The following is a 24,180-nucleotide window of genomic DNA, read 5'->3' as shown; positions in this document are numbered from 1 at the left end:
TTTGATTTGCATCTCTCAGATGATTAGTGACTTTGAGCATGTTTTCATATGTCTCTTGGCCTTCTGTATGTCCTTTTTCAAAAAGTGTCTATTTAGGTCCTTTGCCCATTTTTTTATTGGATTGTTTATCTTCCTTTTGTTAAGTTGTATGAGTTCCCTATAAATTTTGGAGATTAAACCCTTATCAGAGATAACATTGGCAAATATGTTCTTCCATGCAGAACATATTGTTGTTTTGTTGATGGTTTCTTTTGCTGTGCAGAAGCTTTTTATTTTGATGTAGTCCCATTAGTTTATTTTCTCCTTAGTTTCCATTGCCCTAGGAGCTGTATTAGTAAAGATATTGCCACGATAAATGTCTGCTATTTTGTTGCCTATGGCTTCTTCTAGGATTTTTATGGTTTTCCGTCTTACGTTTAAGTCCTTTATTTAGAAAACAGAAAAACCAATCAGAAAGGATATATGTTCATAGCAGCACAATTTACAATAGCTAATATTTGGAAACAGCCTAAGTGCTCATCAGCAGATGAGTAGATTAGAAAACTGTGGTACATCTACACAATGGAATACTATACTGCTGTAAAGAAGAGGAATTCTTACCATTTGCAACAGCATGGATGGAATTGGAGAACATTATGCTAAGTGAAATAAGCCAGTCAGAGAAAGATAAATATCATATGATCTCACTCATTTGTGAAATATAATGAACATCATAAACTGATAAACAAAAATAGATACAGAGACAAAGAAGCATCGAACAGACTGTCAAACTTCAGCAGGAAGGCAGGGGAGGGTTGGGGGGTGGGGGTAAGTGATCAACCAAAGGACTTGTATGCATGCATATAAGCATAACCAATGGACACAGACACTAGGGGGGTGAGGGCATGTGCCGGGGGGTTGGGGAGACCAGGAGGAGGTGAATGGGGGGAAAAGGGAGACATATGTACTACTATTTGTAATACTTTAAAAAAATTAAAAAAAATAAAAAGCTCTTCAGTAGACAGTAAAAAAAAAAAAAAAGAAAAAAGTCTATGATCTGGTATAGAAAATTGATCAGGGTTGGAACACTATAACCCATGAGCCAAATCGAGACTGCCAACTGGTTAAAAAAATTTTTCTTCTCAGTCAGAAGCATCTTTACTTTGCTTCAGTTCTCTGAAGTGGCCTCAGTTGCAACATCAAGATTACGTTTTTTTGTACTTATACATTAAAGCCCAGCCATTGTTTCCATAGCATATCTCCAAGGCCAGTTTTCTAAGTCTATATATACTTCCAACCAAAGCTACATACAACGATGGCGCCAATTTTTTCCTACACACCTCATGGATGAGCTGGACCCCAGTCCAGACCACCCATCTCATGATGAGTTTCCTTTCAAGACCCCATGCAAACACTTCCATTCAGGACAAACATTCTAGGACTTAAACTTCAAAAGAAAATGACTACAGTTTGGCTTTCACCTCCAGGGAAATTTTGGCCTCAGTGTATCAAAGGATATTAGAAAGAGCAGCCTTTAAAATCACAAAAGACCTTCTCATATCCATCCCCCAAATTAGAGGGTACTCTCCATTTTGCAGCTGTGTTCAGTGACATAATTGTTTAGGAAAGGGTCTAGAAGATTTGCTACAAAGTGTCTTCTAGATTTCTCTGGACATAGCATGTCTGGCAATATTTCTTGCTAAGATCTTTTTAAAATTCTACTTTACAAAGTGCCTTGTTAGAAGTTTAACATAATTTTTCAAATTATAGTTCTTTGAACAATAACAGTCTATGGAGAGTATATATAGTAAATCTCATGTAATACCTGTGTTATAACACACCTCATCACGTACAGCTAATATTCACATACCTCCCTCGTTACTGTCCTCATTATATGCAACAACCTTGTCTTGATGCCTCTTTCAGAATGACTTAGGGACTAGTTTATCCAGATTCTGTCAGCTCATGTATATACTAGTATCCTGGCTGGCCAGGCCAAACATTGATAAAATTGGAGAGTCCTTGTGAAAAGAAAAACAGTGACACCAATTCTCCCTTCTATCCCTCCCTGGGCCCATGGCAAGGTCCTCTCACAGCTGGGATTTCTCCCTCTTTCGACCAAAGTGGGTGATGATGGATGTTGACTCGGGTACGTGGGCTCTTATGAGGGCAGGGAGAAGAGACATGGATCTCTAAGCTTCTTTTCGAAGGTCAAATGGCAAATACTGATCTCTTTCTGGGGCTCAGCATTCTTCAACCCCCCCTCCCCCCACCAAACAAGTAGGACTTAATTTTTATTTCTTAAGGAAATCTAATCAGCAGATCAGGAATTTCAGTGTTGTTTGCTAAGCAGTACATCTTATCATGGGAATCTAAGCATTTTTCTAATAGGTCTTGGTGACCAGAAAGTTAGCTGTAATTATTCTTGTGGTAAGAGTGGCTATGGACTGAATTCATATTCTCATAACTCCCAATGAGACTGTATCAGGATATAGGGTTTTTAAGGAGATAATTAAGGTTAAATTAGGTAAAAATGGTGGGCCCTAATCCAATAAGACTGTGGCCGCCACCTTCTTCTTCTTCTTCTTCTTCTTCTTCTTCTTCTTCTTCTTCTTCTTCTTCTTCTTCTTCTTCTTCCTCCTCCTCCTCCTCCTCCTCCTCCTCCTCCTCCTCCTCCTCCTCCTCCTCCTCCTTCTTCTTCTCCTTCTTCTTCTTCTTCTTCTTCTTCTTCTTCTTCTTCTTCTTCTTCTTCTTCTTCTTCTTCTTCTGATGGCATAGTAAGAAGGTGACCTTTTGCAACCTAAATAAAGAGCAAGAGCTCTCACCAGTCATCAACTTTGCTAGCACATTGATCTTGGACTTCCAATCTCCAGAACTGTGAGAAAATGAAATTCTGTTGTTCAAGCCACTCAATCTATAACATTTTGTTATGGTGGCCTAGGCTCTGAATCCTTATGCTTATTGAGTTCTTGCTCCTTTATGTCCCTGAATGTGTGACTTTGGCCAGGTACTTGCCCTCTCTGTGCCTCAGTTTACTTCTCTGTGAAATGGTGATGATAATGTTACTTATTTATTAAGGTTATTTTGAGGATTAAATTATTTAACCTATGCAAAGTGCTTATATAGTAAGCCCAAAACAATTGACTGTTATGATTATAAACTACAAACATACTTAATATGTAGCTGCATACATTGTCAAGCTGTCTGGCCAAAGACAAAGTCCAAAGACAGAACAGTTTTTCAGGAAATTCTTTATACACATGACTCATTTGCCCCTTATTTTGTAAGATGACCTCATCCAAAATGATACTTAAATTTTTTCTTTATGGGATCAGTCTTCTCTGACAGATTGCAGCTTCAGAAGGACAGAAATTCTTGTTTTTATTTGTAAACATGTAGTCCCATAAGAAAATGCTCAATATATGTTGGTTGAAGGAAGCAAGGCCAGACATTGGAAATAAAGGAAAGAAGAAAGAAAGGATGTAGAATATTTTATTGAATTTTTAAATATCTCCAGAAATTCAGAATACATGCATTTAGGCTGACATTAAAGCATATGTACATCTCCTGTAAAACACACAGCGAGGGAACAAAATGGCAAGAGCACAAGCTAAAGAAAAACCACCACCCAATTTGCATTTTCATTAATTCAGCCTTAAATGTGGCTTTGCATCCCTGAGTAAGTGGCTTACTCCCTAAAGGTGATGATCAGATAGGAAATCGTCACACACTTTTCCTGTGACTAGTATAATGTTATGTAGTCTTCTTAGACAAAATTTGATCATTGCAAAGAATTACTCATTATGTCCATATTAATAATAAAAGAACAAAAAACATATCCCGAGCCTTTCAAAATGTGAAAGTACTGAAGTACATTTGGGCAAATCTCTAAGAGAAACACCCACTTGGTTTTCAGAGTAACAATAACAGGCATTTATAGGGTACAAAAGCTTGCCATTGCAATACAATTTACATTCTGATTAGAATTTCGAGGTATTGATGCATATTCAAGCAAATCTCTATTAGGAACCCCCATTTCATTTTCAAAATAACAGTAATGGTCTTATGTACATGGTATAAAAACTTGCATTGTGCTATGTTTTACATTCTAATGCTTTTATTCCTAGAAAATGAGAATTTATCACAAGAAGATGGTCCTGAAGATAAAGAGCCACCTCTTTTGGCCACAGATCAGTCAAGTCCAGAGAAAGATGCCTGGGACCTACACAGCCATTCAGTGGAATCATCTTTTACGGATTCTTCTGTAGTTTCAGGTACTTGGAACACATGCGTACGTTTTGTACACTAACTACTACATCACAAAAAATCAATTGGGGCATTGATGACATCGGGGTCTGTTAAGCAGAGGGATAAAATTTGGGCTTTTGGGGCCTTGTGAACATTTTTATTAAAATAATATTTTTAGAAGAGATTAAATTAGAATAATTCCTCTTGGTGGTTAAAAATGTTTTCAAAACTAATGCAATATTAATATGTTATGAATATGAACACATTTGGTTCTAATTTTACTTTATAAGACATCTGTGGGCCTTTTAATGTGATAAATATCATAAGCATGTCCCATATTTTCATGGTTTTCAAAGTTCTTTCAAATACATTATAGCCATGTGCCACATAAGGACATTTTGGTCAATGACAGACCGCACATATGACAGTGGTCTCACTACATCATAATGGAGCTGAAAAACTCCTATTGCCTAGTGACGTCTTAGTCCTAGCTGTTGTAAGGTGGTAGTGCAATGCGCTGCTCAGGTGTTTGTGATGATGCTCTTGGAAACAAAAAGCTGCCAGTCATCTGACGGTGTAACATACACAATTACGGACAGTACATAACATGTTAAAAAATGACTATGTGTCCTAGCCAGTTTGGCTCAGTGGATAGAGTGTTGGCCTATGGACTGAAGCATCCTGGCTCAATTCCAGTCAAGGGCACGTACCTGGTTGCAGGCTCGATCCCTGGCCCTGGTCTGGATGGCCCTGATCAGGATGCATGCGGGAGGCAACCAGTGGATGTGTCTCTCTCTCATATCTTCACATTGATGTTTCTCTCTCTCTACTTCTCCCCCTTCCTTCCACTCTCTCTAAAGAATCAATGGGGAAAATATCCTTAGGTGAGGATAAAAAAACAACACACAAACGATTATGTTACTGTTTTACATATTTACTGTACTATACTTTTTATCATTATTTTAGAGTGTATTCTTTCTACTTGGAAATAAAACAGTTTACTTTAAAACAGTATGCCACGTTATCCTGGCAGTAGCCTCATACATCTCATTTTACTGCATCTCTAGATTGCATCATTGTCCCTTGTGCTTGATTTAGTCTTCTGTTGTTTTGTACGGTAACATGCTATAAAGGCTTGTAGTCTGGTAGCAATAGACTACAACATACAGCCTAGGTGTGTAGTAGGCTATCCCATCCAGATTTGTGTAAGTGAACTCTATAATGTTCGCACAACAAAATCACCTACAGCCATTTCTCAGAACATGTCCCATTTGTTGAGCAGCTTGTTTCATGCAAAGCTCTGATAATTAAGTAAGGCCATTATCTTTTTCCCTACTTTACAGACAGGGATGTCTCTGAGTGGTTCAACTGGGTTGTAGCATAAAACCAAGGCTGTAGGAAGGAAGATGAACAGGTGCTAAACTGGTGTTGGCTTGAATTGCAGTATGTAATTGGTGTGAGAACTGATAACCACCATATCCACCTTTTTATTTTTATTTATTTTGAGAGTATATTCATTAAAGCTGGGGCCAGTGTAGCAAGGAAGGGCTTAGGATAGAAGAAGCAACAGGAGAGAGCCTAGGCTGGGCTGCTTTGGCTCACTGAAAACTCAGAGAAAAGAGGCCTTGGAGACAGGTTCAGGGGGTTCGTGTGGGGTGAGCTGCCGCTGCTCTCTGCTCCCCTGATTGCAAGTCTCCTGGGTTTAAGAGAGAAAAGAAAAGATGCAGGCCTCTGAGGGAAGAAAGGTGTGGGTATGCTCTCAGGGAGGGAGAGCATTCATGGCCACCTTTTTATATGAAACAACCCTGGAAGGATCAAACCAATTTAATTTTGTTCCTCTCCCTAATTTTCTCATGATAGGATTCTTCTCTCCTCCCCTACCTCCTCAAAAGGGCCACGTTCTATTTTCTCAAGAAATATGTAAAGTCTGTGGTGTGCTGATAAATTTTTAACAAGTAGCTCTCTGGGGAAAAGAAAAAAAGCCCTGATTGGCAGCGTATACCAATGTCCCTGGTGTAAATGCTCTCAATAAGGCTGATTTTAAGCCTCCATCATAATGTCACTGAGTACAAGGTTGGGGAGAGATGTGCAGCAGCGCACCATTAGGTAACATTTCCACCGTACAGATGCAATAGGCTTAGATAATACAGTACAATGATCAGGAAATGGTGGGTTTTAAGTATTTATTGCCTTGGTTTTAATGTAATTTATTTAATTGTAAGTTTATGTAATTTAATTTTTTAAAGTGCTGTGCTTAACAGCTGGCTCACAAAATTTCTCAAAATGTAACAGTTGGCTATTGTGAGCTGGTATTAAGCTGACTCCAGGGTACCACTAGCAAAGTTTACTGTTTTTGACTCAGAAAAGTAATATGGCTGCATTGCAGCAAACTTGAAAACATAGAAACATACAAAGAAAGTGGCCCATTCTCCTTCAATATAGATCACTCTTAACAATTGGATGTGTAGCCCTCTGGTCAGTTTACACACCTGGATGTTTATTTACAAGGACATTTCTCCTGTGTTCATTCGATGTTCTTCTACAGAATGACTTATAAAAACAGAATAATAGCCGAAACCGGTTTGGCTCAGTGGATAGAGCATTGGCCTGCGGACTCAAGGGTCCCAGGTTCAATTCTGGTCAAGGGCATGTACCTTGGTTACGGGCACATTCCCAGAAGGGGGTGTGCAAGAGGCAGCTGATCGATGTTTCTAACTCTCTATCCCTCTCTCTTCCTCTCTGTAAAAAAATCAATAAAATATATTTTAAAAAAACCAGAATAATAATTGCATCCACTGGATGCATTAAAATAGATGATTTAATTATTGAACATTTAAGGTGCTTCCAAATTTCTACATTGTGAATAATGCTACAATAACTGTATTTATGTCTCAGTTTGATTCTTATAAACATATGACATAATTGAAATTTCTGGATCAAATGATTTCTACAATTTTAAGACATTTAATAATGTCAAATTTTACACCAGGAACTAGTATCAATTTACATGTCCTCCAACAATATAGAGAGTATCTATTGCCCTGAAACCTCTTCTACCAGAGTGGGTAATATTTTCAAATATTTTATTATTTCAATTTGAATTTTTTAATTCCTAATGGAAAATATGTTTACAAGTTCATTCTTTTTTGTTGTTGTTTCTTAAATCACTTATCTGTTTTTCCAAGAGGTTCTTTATAATCTTCTTGCTGGTTGGCATTCTTTGAGAGAATTAACAATCAAAAAGTATATGAAAGCGTTCCATAGTTTCTAATATGCATTTGCATAATTGTGTTTTGTGTATCTTATTGATACTGATGATGTATAATCTTTATTTTTAATTCTAATGTATTATGTTAAGGTTTCAAATATGGTTACCAAAATCGCATTGAAAGAAACTTTTTACTTAAGGTGCACATAATCTGTACATATGAATTTTCATATGCAGAAAGAAAAAAATTGACTTGAATTATTTCCAAGTTCAAATGAAGACTTCTGTAATTTTATTTCTGAACCAGTTTCTAAAATATTTGTATAGTGCAGACAAATGTTAATTTTGTATAATTTTAATGCAAAGATTCTTCATATATTATTTTTCTGGCTCCTTTTACTCCTTAATACATCTGATGGGTGAGACAGATTGCCATTAATAACAGTGGCCTGTCCCGAAATCAATTTTAATCACATCTCCCCTTCATCCTAGGAGCGGTATATCAGAATTCCCCAGAGTAGGTCTGGAGGGTGATTTCATCAGGTCTCCACGTTGGGGGCTGGCAGTTCTTCCTTCCTCCTTCCAACTGCTTCCCATTAAAAAGGTGGTCAATAAAAGTCCTTTCTTTTTCCAAGTTAGCACAAATAATTTCTAAAGAATATTTGAATAGTTCTCAGACTCTTAGTATGATTTTAATGCTGGGTGTTGTAGGTCTGCTTTCTGAAGTCACTGGTTATCTTATAACAAGAAAATATTGGAAAACTTTGATATTTCTTTAAACCACACTTCCCTAGAAAACATCAGAGGGGCATAAAGCCTACATTCCTTTTTTTTTCTATTAAAACTATTTTATTTACAGCAAGAACATACTTATCTGGATTTTTAAAATTCTCTAAGGGTGCAATCAAATCAATCGTACAAACAGTTTTAGTTGTCTGCTACTGTTGCTTTGTTGCAAGTGAGTAGTTATTTTGCATCGATGTTTTTATTATACTACTTTAGAAATTAATGCTCTATAATAAAATAAAAGTGAAGTAAATTAGATTCACAACTAAGAAAAGTATTGTATTTGGAATAAGCTTACTATCATGCAGAGTTTCCCAGAAACTGTATCATCCTATGTTGAATCTTCCTGTTGTCAAACTAGAAAATGCAAATACCCTAGCTTGGCCAGCAGAGGGCGCTTTTACATTTATAACGAGACGAATTTCACTGTTCTAGTATAATGTAACAGTATAATGTAACGGTGCCATGTGTGAATATACGGTGCGCATGACTATGAATGCATGTGTATATTTTGATTTACATATTCGTTCACGTGAAGATTTTAAAATTCCACCCCAGCTAATGAGCTTACCAACCTGCTTGTTTTCAGACTTTAATACCTTCTTTTTCATATTCCCCCATATGTTCCACTCCTTAGGTTTATCCGGTGACATTATGCTTTGGAATATATTGTGGATATATTTTGCATAGATCATGTTCTGTAGGAGGGGTTTAAAAATTGACCTTTATAAAACAGCCTCCTTCTCCCTGGCCCAATCTGTTCCAGCACTTTTGTTGTTGTTGTTTTGTTTTGCCTTTTTATAGACGAAAGTCCAATCTTAGATTTGGTCTAAACTATTTTCTGTTAAAATGCCACAAAATTTATCCTTGCACTTGAGGACAAGAATAATGTTCTATAGCACTAACCTCTAGAAATTTAGAAATTCTTAGAATCTCTACAAATAAATACCATATAGCAGTTGGGATCTTAGTGGGAAAGAAAAGGATGCAGTAATATTGTGTCAGAATTGCCTATCCTATTGCTGCATTGGTTTGAATGAAGATAGCTCTCCTTTACTCCTATATTTTTCTAATTTTAGTTACATTAATTTGTTATACTATTGAGGCAATCCAAAAGGCAGATAAGAATTTGAGCTGAGAGAGAGATGCTGATGTTGATATTGGTGTTTTTTAAAGAATAGTATAGGTTTTTATGTTATTTGAAACCTGCCATGAGCCATCTAGGTCTGTTATATGACTTACAATTGCATAATAGCTCTAGGAGGTTTACCATTCATCTCTCAGAAATGAGGACAAAGATATTTTGATGAAAAGAAATCTCCCTGGTGTTCAGCTAACACATGCTAGATTTATTTTCATGACATCCCTTTTACGGCTACAAACCTAATATGTATTTTTTGTTTATTTGTGGGGGATTTTAGCACATTTTAACAAAGATGATGCTTCTAATATTAATTTGATTATTAGACCTTACCTTCTCTATTTTGGTGTGTGAATGAGGACTAGAAACTGGAGCAGTGGGAATAAAGGAGTTAGTTGGTCAGGAACCAAGCACTGGTATTGGTTTCACCCTCAAAGTGTTTATAATCCAATTCAAGAAAACAAGTTACATGGTCCCAAAGAGACATAGTAATCTATCTATAGCCAAATAGAAAGTATTAAAGGATGAGGAGAGAAGACTTGCGAAAAAAAGGAAGACAGAGAAAGCTTACCAGAGGAGGAATATGAGACATTTCGGCTGAGCCGTGAAGGTCCTGTGTTGGGTTTGTGACCAGAAGTGGCAGGCAGCATTTTAGGTTGCACAAACATCATGCACAAAAGTGCAGGTATAGCAGAGTGCAAAATGTGTTCAGTGTGGGAGATGTGGATAATGGGGGAGGCTATGCCTGTGTGGGGGCAGGGAGTAGATGAATTAATACATTTACATAATATATTATATACAATGAGCATCATTCTCCAGCTGTAATAAACACATAAAAATGCCATAATAAAATGTGTGCAGGGGGGCAGTTTGATTAGAGGGGAGGGTTTATGGAGGAGGGTGGTGGCAGAGAAGATTTCGAAGATCACTGAGAATTCAGGGCTTTCTCTCTGATTTTTACAAATGCTTTTCTAAGGCAAAAGAAGACGCTTTTATTTCTATTTGTTATTGAATTTATTGGGGGTGACATTGGTTAACACAAATTCTATAATACATCATCTGTATATTGTATTGTGTGTTCATCACCCCAAGTCAAGTCTTCTTCCATCACCAAGTATCCCCCCATATCTCCTCTTCCTCCCCCCACCCTTTTCCCTTCTGGTAATCACCATACTGTTGCCTGTGTCTATTTTTTTTTTTCTTAATTCCTACACCTTTTTCACCCAGCCTCACAACCCCCTCCCCTCTGACAGCTGTCAGTCTGTTCTCTATCTAGGAGACTGTTTCTATTTGGTTTATTAGTTTATTTTGTTCATTAGAGTCTACATATGAGTGAAATGATGTGGTATTTGTCTTTTTCTGCCTGGCTTATTTTACTTAGCATAATGCTCTCCAGGTCCATGCATGCTGTTGGGCAAAATTTCCTTCTTTTTTATGGCCGAGGAGTATTCCATTATGTAAATGTACCACAACTTAAAAACACACACACACAAAAAAAAACAAACACTGAAAAGTTTATCATTCATGCTCTGGCTGGGGCGACTCGGTTGGTTGGAGCATCCTCACAAGTGCACCGAATAGTCGCCGGTTCCATTCCCAGTCAGAGCACATCCCTGGGTTGCGTGTTCAAGCTCCTGTAGGGCTTGCACGGACATCGACATTTCTCTCTCACACTTCCTCTCTCTCAAAAATCAATTTTTAAAAAGTTTATCTTTCATCACTTGAACAATGACCAAGTACTAGCATAAAGCATATGTGATTATCTCAGATGATGTTTGTAGGAGAGCCCATAATTAGAGGAATGTATCCTCCTTTGGGGTGCTGGAAGTGGCTGATACCGGCTTGTAGGAGCCAGGCAGGCACATGACTCCCTAAGTCCACACAGTGGCATCACACCGCAGCTTGAAATGAGCCACGGTGGGGATATTTACACTGGACATTGGCTAACACTTTTACATTGTGGCTTCCCCCCCTCCTAAAATAAGAGCCCGAATTCCGAACACTCACCAGGACACCCATCACTGTATCTCTCCACATACTTTCCTCATGAGTCTGTTTATGTCTGCTTCACTTGCACAGCTTCTCTTGAAGGGTGCCTATCAGCTAAAGAACTTTGCAATTCATCTCCTACCTTGCCACCCCTAAACCTTGTTGTTGCCAAGACTTGCTTTCCATGTGGTCGTCTGACTCATCACTCATAACGGACTCTGCCCTAGGACTTTTTGCCTGTGTTACTGCCTGTCAGTGAATGAATGGGTTGATCTAGCCTAAGACCATCAGAAAACACAGGTATTTACATTACGATTCATAACAGTAACAAAATTACAGTTATGAAGTAGCAACGGAAATAATTTTATGGTTGGGGGTCACCACAGGAACTGTATTAAAGGGTTGCGGCATTAAAAAGGTTGAGAACCAGATCTAGTGGGTATGTTATCCTCACAACCCCGTACTTTAATCACTATCTTTCTATCTGAGACCCAACTCTAAAGGCTAAAGGGCATAGAGATGCAATGTACGCCAATGTCCTTACACACAACTCAAATTTAATTCTGACGAACATTTCAGCGTATAAATTTTATAATTCTATAAACGGGAGCAAGGAGCTCCTCGGATAGCCATGTGGGCTAAGGTTCTAGGAGAGTTTTTGTATGTGTGTTTTTCTCTCTCTTTCTCTTTGGGAAACTCATTTCCTAGAAGCTTGGATCCAGGAGAGAATATGCAAGGTGGGTGGAGGTGGCTTCTCTCCATTCTGTGGGAACACATGTTCCCTGGCATGGAGAGCAAAATCTGACAGACCAAAATGTGAGCGTGTGTGTGTGCGCGCGCACTCACGCACACATCCATATACATGGAGCTAGCTGAAAATAAAAGTCATCTATTTCCTCTCAAAAAAGATTATGTCAAAAGAAAAGGAAATATGTATTATTAGTAGCGAGAAAGTCAAGCACACTCCAGAAGTCCACGCTGGCTCTGTGTGAGTGCCCCTGTGTGCACATGTCGGAAGTCTTAGGGGTGGTCTTAGACAGGCTAGGCTGCGGGGTTAGGCAACTGGAGGGAGGGAGGAATGGCCAAGGACCTGAAGCTCACATGCATCAGGAGGTCAGAACCAGGATAAATATAAAGTGACCGTGACAAGTGGAACTAGACTATTTGCAGACCCTGGCAGCTCTGCCTCTCAGGAGAACGGGGTCTGTTGATGACCTTCTTCCTCGGTGGGCACACGGCCCCTTGCACCGCTTCCTGCTGTGATGCAAAACCACGTCCCAACAAAGAGAACGCAGGACGGCCTAGGCCAGCGGTCAGAGAGAAATAGTCTGTGGACTGACAGGTGCATCGAGGCTGAAAATAGGAGGGGCACCACCTGTAGGAGTAGAAGTGAGAAGTAATTTGTATCTTACCTAATGAGACTTAGGTCTTAGGTTGAAAACACAATATTCCTTATCAACAAATTGTTATAATAGCATCTTCCAGCAGAGGGCAGACTTTACATTGAAATAAATCGAGAAAGGCCTTCAATCAAGAGCTTTTTAATAGAATTTTTTTTTAACTTCAAAATATTTGGTTTCTAAATGGGTTTTAAATATTTTCAAAGTATTTAAGGTCCAGAGGATGTTAAATGTGAAATTTATCAGATTCCAGTTAATATTTCTGCCTCATTAGTGTTCAAGTTCTGCTTGCAGAGAAGCCGTTTTTCTTATGGCTTAGGGACTGGTTGTAGACACTATCGCCGTAAGCAAAGCTGTTCCTTTTTGTGTTGTTTACAAAATTATTACAGACAATCCTATCTTCTAACTGGATGAGTAACACTTTTCTTCATTTCCATACAGGTTGATATGAATAACTGCTATTCTTTAACAGAAATAACCAGCATTTTCTTATCTGTTTCATAACTAGCTTTGGTATTTTTCCTAGAGGAAATAAGACCTATATAAAAGTTAACTAAATGTATTATGTAAGAAAACTCCAATATTCAAAGCCTCTTTAAGCTGCAACTTCACAAAAGTTTCAGATGCTTCTCTTCGTGATTTATTTCTTGATAAATTCTCACAATAAATGAGGAAGTAGAAACTCGTATTTGTATTGCAAATTTTTAAAAGGTTAAATCACTTGTTAGCAGTGGCTGAGAGTAGATCTGGAGACCGATCTGTCTGACCCCATAGCATGTACTCTTTTCATGGCAACCCTCAGTCTCCAATTGCCTCGATTTTATCTAATCTATTTTAAAATCATAGACACATGACTTTATCCATTAGGACATCAGTTCAGATTGACACACTGTGAAAAGCACAGAGTGAAACAAGATATTCCTAAATAGTCCATTGCAGGAATTCTTGGCTTATAAACTCAATAGATTGGTTTAATTTTGGTATCACTTAAGCACTTTCTCGATCTGGCTTTTTGGTGTGTGTGTGTGTGTGTGTGTGTGTGTGTGTGTGTGTGTGTAATATAACTTTTAAAAATGAATACAGGAAGAAAATCTCTGGGGAAGAAATTCTCAATGTTATAGGAGATACAACATGCTTTCTTCTATTATTAAAGTTACTTCCTAGAGTACTTATATTTCTATGAAATAAAAATATGTCAAATGCTTAAGCATTTGCAGTCTAGGAAACAGACTTATTTTTGTACTGAGAAACTGGGAACATATATCCTTAAAATGACAAACAAATAGACCTCTGATATTCCCTTTCTCTTTCATAATCTTCTCTAGCAGAATTATTGCAATTAATTTTGTCAACTGGATGCAAGTATTCTTCTTTTATTTGTGTGCAGAAAATAGTTTCAACATAAATGTGGATATTTCCATGTAACGTAAACAAAAGTCTATGGATGAAATCAGAAATATTAGCAAAATAAAACAATCTAACTTTTCTTGCAAAGACAAGCTGTTTCAAGATTGATAGAAAATTTGACATTCCAGTGAAAATGTCTGGATGCTTAAAAAAACAACAACTTTATTTCACTTAGAAGTATGGCTACAGGATTGTCTGCCTGTTTACAAAGCGTCGCTCAGATTATCAGCCATGCCTAGTGCTGGGTAAAGGCACTGGGATACTGGCCATAGAATCAGATAATAGGGGCTTCCAGCTCTGCCCTGTTCCAGCTGTGTGATCTGAATCAATGACTGAACCTCTCTGAGCTGTGGTTTCTCACCTATAAAATGGAGGTGATAACGGGTATGTACCACATAGGATGCTGAGAGTTTAAAATGTAATTTATATTCCATCTGTGAAAGCACAAGTGACACATTGCAGATTTATTGATTAGATGAAAATAATCCAAATCACAAACTTAATTAATCATACCCTATTTTTGGTAGAAGCTGTCTTTAATATTCACTAATTATTTGCATGCATTGCATTAAATAGGTTCCCCCAATTATGTGCATGTTAGAACAAAACTTGGGGGGAAATCTTGACTGTACACTTACATGGAGCAGGTTTAAGTTCATGGTTTAACTATTAGTGATTAGAAAAAAAAATAGAAATCAAATGTAATTTCCACTTGGATTACACTTAGTTGGAAACTTTACAGTGTTAGATTTTTGATAATATTTATTAGTATTTATCCATATTTTTGGTATTGTTTTCAGGTCTCAGTACCACATTTAATACAGCATATGAAAAGCATGTCAAAGTTAATTTTTTTTGTCTCTAATATCTTGGTCTATATATCTAAGATTGGGAGTTATCCTTGCAATGGTATTTTCCCCATCTCATTTTACACCTTGCCTTTTTCTTATAAATCACATTCTCTTTTCATCAGTACATCTGCCCAAAACACTGTTCTCCTTGACAGCTCTATCCCGCACTCGCCTCCGAGCTCCTAACAAGGCATACCTCTGGGAATTGCAAAGTGCCATATTTAAAATCTCTCAGTGAGATGTACAGGTTTCCCCGTGTGATCATAAGGGATTCCTCAAATCCGAGTTTTAGAGCTAATCTGCAACAACTGATAAGCACAGTATTTTCACATTAGTATATTTATGTTGTGCTAATGTACTTAAACAGTATGTGTGTCCATTGGGAATTTTCCTACAAATTTCTTAATAGCATTCTCTTAACTTTGAAGAGAGATACCTCTGATTGGCATTGGCTGTAATTCCATTCTTTCCTAAGCTAAAGGGGCTTACCCAGGTTGCAAGGAGGAGGTCATAGATGTCACAGATGCTCAACGGAATACTAGTCGGCAATAAAAAGGCACACATTACTGATAGAAAGAACAACATGGGTGCATCTCGAACTGCCTACGCTAAGTGAAAGCCAAATGTAAAGGCTACACACTCCATAGATCTATTTATGTGATATTTTGGAAAGACAAACGTGTAGGGACAGAAACCAGACCCACGACTGCCGGGGGACAGCAGGAGGGAGCTGACTACAAAGGCGGGTGAGGGGTCTTCATAGATGATGGGAAAATATTGACTGTGATGGTGGTGACAAACTGTATACATTTGTCAAACTATACACCTAAAAAGAGTCACTTCCAGTGTGTAAGTATAATTGCCGACACCTGACTTTAAAAATATAAATGGCTAAAGTAAGAGAAGGTACCTATAGTTTTAGAGAGTTGTATATTGTCTCCTTCCAGAGAAGTTTTGTCGATAACATCCTATGTGTATGTTTTTCACCCATTTCTATTTCCAGCCCAAATGTGTGACACCCAGACTCCTTTCAATGGGTAAAGACTACATTAATATACGTAATTTATTTAGTGCATTTAGCAGCTTTAGCATGAATTAATAGTTATGTAGCAATTATAAGTATTGTGAAATGTTATTAATTATAAGAACATTTCTTAAATGAAACTCTTGCCCTAGTAGTACGACAAATGCTTGAATTTTATTTCATGTTCTAGTCATCAGAATTTAGCTGAAGTGCTCAGAGCTGACTGTGCCTACATCAGTGAATGACTATCCAGCCCGATGAGGGAAATTGTACTGGCCTCCTTTTAAATAGAGGAAGTCAGGCACAGAGCAACTGCAACAGCAAATGTCACAGATCCTTCGGATTCCAAAGCCAACATCTGCAACCATCTTTCATGTGCTGTTACCAGTGTAGCAATAGCTCTGATCCTTGAGGACTGGACTGCAAACATCCTTGGAGATAAACTGCAAGGAGGGAAGTCTTCCCTTGGAAAGATTTCCAAATAGAACTGATACTGAGTACTGAAAACAGAACATTGGGATTAACACATGAATGGTGTGCCCTTGCCACTCACATCAACTGCAACCCATTGACAGAAGCACAGTTTAATTACAGTAAAAAAAAAAATTATTTGCAACCTCACATAAGCTCCAGTACAACTGCAGTGCCAGGCTTTAATGATATTCTTCCCGAGCCAATTGTTTTTAATATCTTACAGTTATGTTTGTTACCGAACTGCTGTTTTCATAACTAACGAGTGAATCCACGTTCTTTATTAATTTCTTTACTCTATTCATTACCTACCATTTTATGTGAAAATAACTCAATGGTTTCTATAAAACAAATTTTTGTTTAAATGACATTGTCAAGCCTAGATCTTTTCTTGGACGAAATTTACAAGAAGGGGGGCTGACAAAAATCATAAATCCTTACCAATTTGCATTAGCTCTCATATTGGATGTATGCTACTTTAAGTAGATATATGTACTCGATTCACTACCCGCAGCTTCTCATCCACAGTGGAGTGTTTAAATGTAGCTTGCCAGAAACTCTTACCTTTTGTGCATAATTATCTGGGTGTGCCTTCCTTACTTGCACTGAACTGTATGTACTGTGTGCTGTAGAGGTGTGTAGTTAAAATATGTTTATTCTCAGAAATATTTTTAAAATATTTTAAAATGTTTTCCTTTGCAGAATCAGACACAAGTTTGGCAGAAGGAAGTGTCAACTGCTTAGATGAAAGTCTTGGACATAACAGCAACATGGGCAGTGATTCAGGCACCATGGGAAGTGATTCAGGTACTGCCTCACTGTTGTGTAAACCTTAACAAGTGTGAAATAAGACACCATATAGTGGAAAGCATGGGGGCTGTTCGTACCCTCCCTAATGTATTTATGCAATTAAAGCAATTCTTTTCTACAGTTGAAGGAGTTTTGGAACTTTGCCATTCACATCCTTTAAAAGTACAACTTACAAAAGTCTTAGAATCAAGCTCTCTAATTTTGATCTAGTACATAGCTTTTTGGTCTGGCATGTGCCACATTCCATACAATCATGTTATCTAATTTATTTACGAAATCTGTTTCAATTAATTTGACTGTTTTAAATTCTGTATGCAATTGGGTACATTTATTCCCAAACCCTAATCTTTTTTTTAATTAAAATACATTTTAAATAAAAACTTTAAGAGCTCTTCTTTAAATGAAGAACTAGGAATTACATATGCAGTTAAAGAGTTCCAATTTGTATGAATATCTCTTGCATAGGAGCAGAGTTTGCAAATGTTCTTGTCACTGAATGAGAATTTTACTAGGTGTCTCCCAAATTTCTCTCCGCGTTAGTTGAATGTCCCCCCAGCAATAAATAACTGTCTCAGCACACGTGAGCGACACCTTCTGTTGTCAGATTTCCTAACTTTTGCCCATCTGATCAATTTCAAATCTCTGTTCTTTGAATGTGTGTTTCCATTATTATTACTGAGCTAATGGTAACATCTTTTCAAAATGGGTGATGGGCCCTAGATGTCTGTTACCCACCTTTTTCTATATTTGTCTATATGTTTGCAACATATCATCATTAAAACTAACAAATTCTTAAAAATGCTTTGAAATGTGGCCAGCGAAGAAGCAGTAGAGTACTGGCAAATTAAGAAACAAATTACTTTAGTCTTTGTTTGTTTTGTGGTTGAGTTGTAGTAAACACTTAGAAAATACTGTGTACTTCAGATTGTCCTCCGTTCTCAGAAGAATTATAGAAATTTAGGTCCACAATAGGTCTAAAGGGTCAAAATAATTTACATAAGGATGTTCAGCTACCCTAAAAGCTTTCCAAATTGAAGTGTATCACTTCTCTCAATAAGACTTCCGAATCCCTTGTCACAAACAAGTTGGTTTGAGGAAACCCAGTTCATCAAATGCCAGTCATAACATTAACTTTAACTAAAAAGGGTTAATTCATTTTCTGTTCAATTCAGTCAGTGTTTATGAAGTTCTTGTCATGTGCTTATTTCTGTGGATTATATTTAGTTTTTTGTATGCCTATTATCCAATTATTTAATTTAATTATGATTTTAAAATTAAATGCTATTGATTCTAGAACTCAAAGTATAATCTAGCTAATATGTATCATTTTATGGGTAGTTTTAAACTTCTGGAACTAGTCCTAATTTTTGTTTGTCTATGTAAGGGCTTTTCAAGAGTATTCATTCATTCAGTAAATATTTCATGGCCATCCTCTCTGTGCAGGGCATTTTGTCTAGTTCGAGCTGTTAGCAAATGTAACTGTTTACTGATTTTCAGTGCTCAGTGTGGCATGTAAGACGTGATAAATCTAAATGCAACCTACTTTTAAAAAGCAAATACATTTTCAAAGGCAAATACATGTGAAGACAAACACATTTTCAAAGGCTATCCATTGACGTTTTAGATGGGGTCAGTGCTTAGGACAAAGAATTGCTTTGCATAATGGGTAGTAGAATTTTGAAATTGTAAAATTATGAAAATGTTTTCCCTTAAGTACATGATATAGGATGAAATAGAAATCAATTTTTAAAAAAGGTTTGGATGAATTGCTGATTGTTAAACACATATGGAATCACTGAAAAGCATTAATTACAATGTTTGGGACTCTATTTTCACCTTTGAGGCTGACATCCAAGGGATGTTCTTCCACTTACTTGTCCTTTGTCCATTTTCCAAGGTTACATAATGGGCCATAGGATCATGGACATGACCCAATATCGTAACATGTTTCTTTGTAAACTATTATGCCATAGCAAAAGATAATTAGGGATGATTTTTAAGTTTTAATATACTAATTATACTATGGGAGGCATTTTGTTTTTCTGTTTCTCATTTTCAGAGAGATGTACTGCTTAATGTAAAGTAGCAAATTTTTTTTTTTGAATACACATTGGCCTGATATGTAGAAAGTGTTTCCTTACTATTTCAAGGTAATACCTATTAATATTTGTCCAGCTGGAATGGCATGTTTTTGTGGTGATATACTATAGGTAAAGGAGTACTTTTTCAATTTCAAACACATGCAGTGACAGACCTTTTCTCTCCAAGAATAACTCAGCTGTCAAAATCAATGTGAGAATGAAATTTGCCACATGGTGTAGTTCCAATAGAATGTTATTATTTAAGCCCTATTTTGTTTCATTTTTTTGACCATTTATATGAATAGTATAATTTTAAGGTCCTTAATCAGTATTTGTTGTAGAGGAAGGGTGCAAAGTAATTCAAAACCTGTGCATATTTTAAATACCATTTTTATCATTGCATTTAATGGATTTTTCTTTTCAAAGAGAGCCAAAAAGAAACCAACAACAAACAAACAAAACCCAAACATTTTTTTTTTATAAAGGAAATTGGCTCCTGGCTCATTGACACGAGTCCAGTTCTCTCCTTCTGGTGACAGAAAAGAGAAAATTCTCTTTTTATTGCTTATGTGGATAAATTCTTCTATCCCTATGTCAGAGGATGTGATAAGGCAAGAATCAGGTTGAATATTTAGCACTCACCCAGCCCTTTTTCTTTGGATGCTATTCTCACAGTGGATCCAACTCTAATTTTTTCCATATTCACTTTGTACTTCTCTGTTAAACTTGAGTACACCCATCAAGTTTCTTAGACTTGACTAAAAAATGTGAAAGATAATTAAACTATCTACCTAATACCCAGATATTTTTTGTGGCAGCAGTATAGTTTTCCTAGACACTGAATTCCTTGAGGACAAGGACTGTATTCTTGAGAGCACATGAGTATAATAGGCATCCAGTAAATAATTACTGCAGAATGAATTAATGGTACATGACTAGTTAAATAGCAGTGAAATGTCATACTTTGATTCTAGACTTAAATTTGAACATGCCAGCCCTTTCTGTTGTCTAAATTTTCTTAAATTTATTAGTACAATATTAATATGCATAAGAGATATTGATGTTCTATGCACTTGATTTAGTTTTAGATTCCTCAGATAGAGACTCTGGAAATTTTTCTAAGTTTTTTTAAAAAATTTTTATTACCCAAGATTTTACTAATAAGCATGAAAAAAAAGGGGGGAAATAATGATTTTTAAAAGTACATGCAGCTATTATGAGAAAGCAGAATTTTATTATTATTTTTCAAATTTATGCAAAAGTGTACCTAAAGTGAAATTAAAAACAGGGAATTTGCTAATATCATTTGACAAACTTTCTAGATCAAAAAGCAATTTAGCAAAAGTAAATTTCTGGATGGTGGTGTTACACATAATTTAAAATACATCTTCCTTTGCAAATATTGTGGCTCTTTTAGAAAAGTTATGTGATAAATGCTTGTAATATAGGTGGAATATTAATATTTTGATAATCTATAAAAGCCATTTAGGAGAAGTAATGATATCCTTAAATAAATTTGAGGCTTTCATAAATACAATAGAAGATGAAATACTATAATTGATGTAGAGTTCAAAAGTAGGATGGGGAGAAAACTTGTAAATGAATATTTTTAAATGTTGGTGATTTTGAAAGATTTTTTCTGAAAATCATATTAGATGAATCAGCACCTGACCCAATGATATCTTAAATATATTGCATCTGTGTTTACTCAACCATACAGAAGGCAAATTTCCTGCCAGGTTAGTAGATGACTCTTGCTAAGTGGTGTTTGGTGTGAATTTTCCTACCTGTTCAGATGGTACTATCACAACAAGTTAAAACGCAGTTAAGTGGAATCATCCCTTTGCCGAAATGGAACCATCAGCAACCTTTTTGAAGTTAATGGGATTATGTTAGCTTAGTTTTATTGCGATCATTGATAAGAGAAAGAACACTTACTTCATGTGTCATGAAATACTGATAATTGCTGTCATGTCATTTTTTTCTTATGCTTACATAAAGCATAAGTTAGGCTTTTAAATTGATATAATATTTACTTTTCTGCATTCCACCTGATAAGTTATACATTTTTAGATCTTTTCCTCCGTGGCTAATATGGATAAATATGGTCACTTCTAACCAAACATATTTAAACCAAGATATGCTATAATAATTTTATCCAAATGTTTATAAAATCCATGTGTGTTAGTACTTTGTCAGTATTTTAAATTTAGAAATGTTATTAGAATTTTTTAAAATTTATTGTGCTTTGAATTCAGGAGAATAGGAATATATAGAGACATACACAATAAAGAAGCAATAAAGATCACAATTCAAAACTAAATAGAAAAAGGAGTCACAGTGCAGTTTAAACTAACAAAAATTTTTTTTGTCATTCAATGAAAATCTATAGATTAAAGGTTAGTATGGGAGGAGTTTTTCCCTTTCTGCATAAATATTGATTCTGTTTAATCTGGTTGGTTCAAATGCCCAAAATTTGATTTTTTTTTGCCATTTTAATTTAATTTATTTATATATTTTTAAAATATATATTTTATTGATTTCAGAAAAGAAGGGAAAGGGAGAGGGATATAGAAACATCAATGATGAGGAAGAATCAGTGATCTGCTGTCTCCTGCATGCCCCACATTGAGCCCGCAACCTGGGCATGTGCCCTGACTGGGAATTGAACTGTGACCTGCTGGTTCATAGATTGACACCCAACCACTGAGCCACACCAGCAAGGCTGCCATTTTTAGATATTTGAGATGGATAGATAAGTGGATAGATCAATGTGCAGGCTTTTTTGGGGGGGATGTTTGGTTGTCAAAGTTTTTCAAATGAAGGGAAGTAGCTTCAGCTATAATATATTTTTGCAGTAAAAATTAAGGGGGATACAGAATAAGGAGGACTGATGGTTCCCACTTACCCAGTCCTCTTGATTTGTAGGTGGAAGACCAAATAGAAACATGTAAGGCATAATGGCCCAACAAAGAGATGGAAAGTGTGATGCATTAAGAACCATAACTGCAAATATTGCACCTTTCTGTACTTTGCCCTTGACTCCCGCATGCTGCCCCCTTCCAGTCCTCTACCCTGTCAATTCACTCCCTCTGCACCCCAGGACAGAGGGCCTGGGCTGAATCCTGCAAATACAAACAGAGCTATGCCCGTTTGGTACAGAAATTAGAATATGAATTGGTTTGGACCATACATGAAAAGCAATTTAAACACAGAGACCTATGTTCAGTGTGAGGGCTTCTTAGCTTCAGTCATTTTGTTGCCCATTCCTTTATTTATTTACTAGAGGCCCTGTGCACGAATTCATGCACCAGTGGGGTCCCTCGGCCTGGCCTGTGGGATCAGGCTGAAACCAGCTCTCTGACATCCCCTGAGGGGTCCTGGATTGTAAGAGGGCACAGGCCAGGTGGAGGGACTCCACCAGTGCATGATCGGGGCCGTGGAGGAACCCGGGAGGTTGGCCAGCTGGAGAGGGACTGCAGGAGGGCTCCAGGGCATGTCCAGCCTATCTTGCCCAGTCCTGATCGGCTGGACCACAGCAGCAAGCTAACCTACCAGTCGGAGCGTCTGCCCCCTAGTGGTCAGTGCATGTCATAGTCAGCAGTTGAGCTACTTTAGCATATCATTAGCATATTACACGTTGATTGGTTGAATGGATGACTGGACACTTAGAATATTAGGCTTTTATTATATAGGATTTCCCTTATTTTTCTTTCTTTTCACCTCTTTCAGATGAAGAGAAAAGGGCAGAAAGAGCATCCCCTGAGCCAGAACTGAATCTCAGGCCATACCAAATGGAAGTTGCCCAGCCTGCTTTGGAGGGAAAGAATATCATTATATGCCTCCCCACAGGGAGTGGGAAAACCAGGGTGGCCGTTTACATTGCCAAGGATCACTTGGACAAGAAAAAAGCATCTGAACTGAGAAAAGTTATCGTCCTTGTCAATAAGGTATTCAAGTGGCATATAAAATAACGTTCTCTATTTTCATTTTATTATTTTGAAACATTTGCATAGTGACATTTGTAACCATAGACCACGCAGATTTAGTTTTATTAGGGAAAATGTCAAGTTATTTTATCTTAAATCTTTGCTTTTCAAGTTATAAGTAAAATTTTGGTTATTAGCCATTAAAACAGAATTTTTCTATAAAACCAGATTAAGTCAATTAGCTATAACTTATGTATAAAAAATATATTTACCCACATATTCTTTAAGATTGACTGGTACTATGTTATCATTGCATGTGAACATAAATGACCCCAAAACATTACTAGAATCTAGGATCAAATATTGCCCTCTATAGTCTCTAACCATTGGCTCTTAGTCAAAGGTGGCAAGTGCTCTCTATCCAGTGTGTGTGTGTGTGTGTGTGTGTGTGTGTATGTAATTTTTAGAGAAAGAGAAAATTAATATTTGACTGATTTATATCAAGTTAAATAGGTAAATACTTTTCAAAATTTAATATATATTAAATATATATATTATTAAATGCAACACAGGTCTTTAATAATTTATATCTTGGGGCATTTGAAAGCCATCTTTATATACAGGTATAAGTCTCCAGTTTAAACCAGCGTAGTTATTAAGCTTTATTCAGGTAAAGGACAGTTTATTAATTTATAAACTTACAAATTGTGGATAGTAATCTTTACCATTTTATGGAGTAAAATTGAGAATACTTTTCCATTATCAAAAAGTCTTTTTATTCCATTAGTTATAACTAGATTTTCAATTAATATCATTTGAACTTCACCACTTACTTAAGGTAAGTCCCATCTACCCT

At 36.7% G+C, this 24,180-nt stretch overlaps 1 protein-coding gene across 1 annotated transcript in view; it reads left to right on the top strand.

The window, feature by feature from the left end:
* IFIH1 (interferon induced with helicase C domain 1) overlaps positions 1 to 24,180 on the top strand; it is a 56,384-nt gene that overhangs the window by 11,489 nt on the left and 20,715 nt on the right. The window contains exons 3-5 of the mRNA XM_008138631.3: positions 4,107 to 4,253; positions 17,207 to 17,311; positions 23,128 to 23,345. Of these exons, the coding sequence (XP_008136853.2) occupies positions 4,107 to 4,253; positions 17,207 to 17,311; positions 23,128 to 23,345 (470 nt within the window). The remainder of the gene's footprint in view (positions 1 to 4,106; positions 4,254 to 17,206; positions 17,312 to 23,127; positions 23,346 to 24,180) is intronic.

This window comes from Eptesicus fuscus, chromosome 11, assembly GCF_027574615.1.
Source record: "Eptesicus fuscus isolate TK198812 chromosome 11, DD_ASM_mEF_20220401, whole genome shotgun sequence".
In the NCBI taxonomy this organism is placed as follows: Eukaryota; Metazoa; Chordata; class Mammalia; order Chiroptera; family Vespertilionidae; genus Eptesicus; species Eptesicus fuscus.
This window is presented reverse-complemented; position numbering and strand designations above follow the sequence as displayed.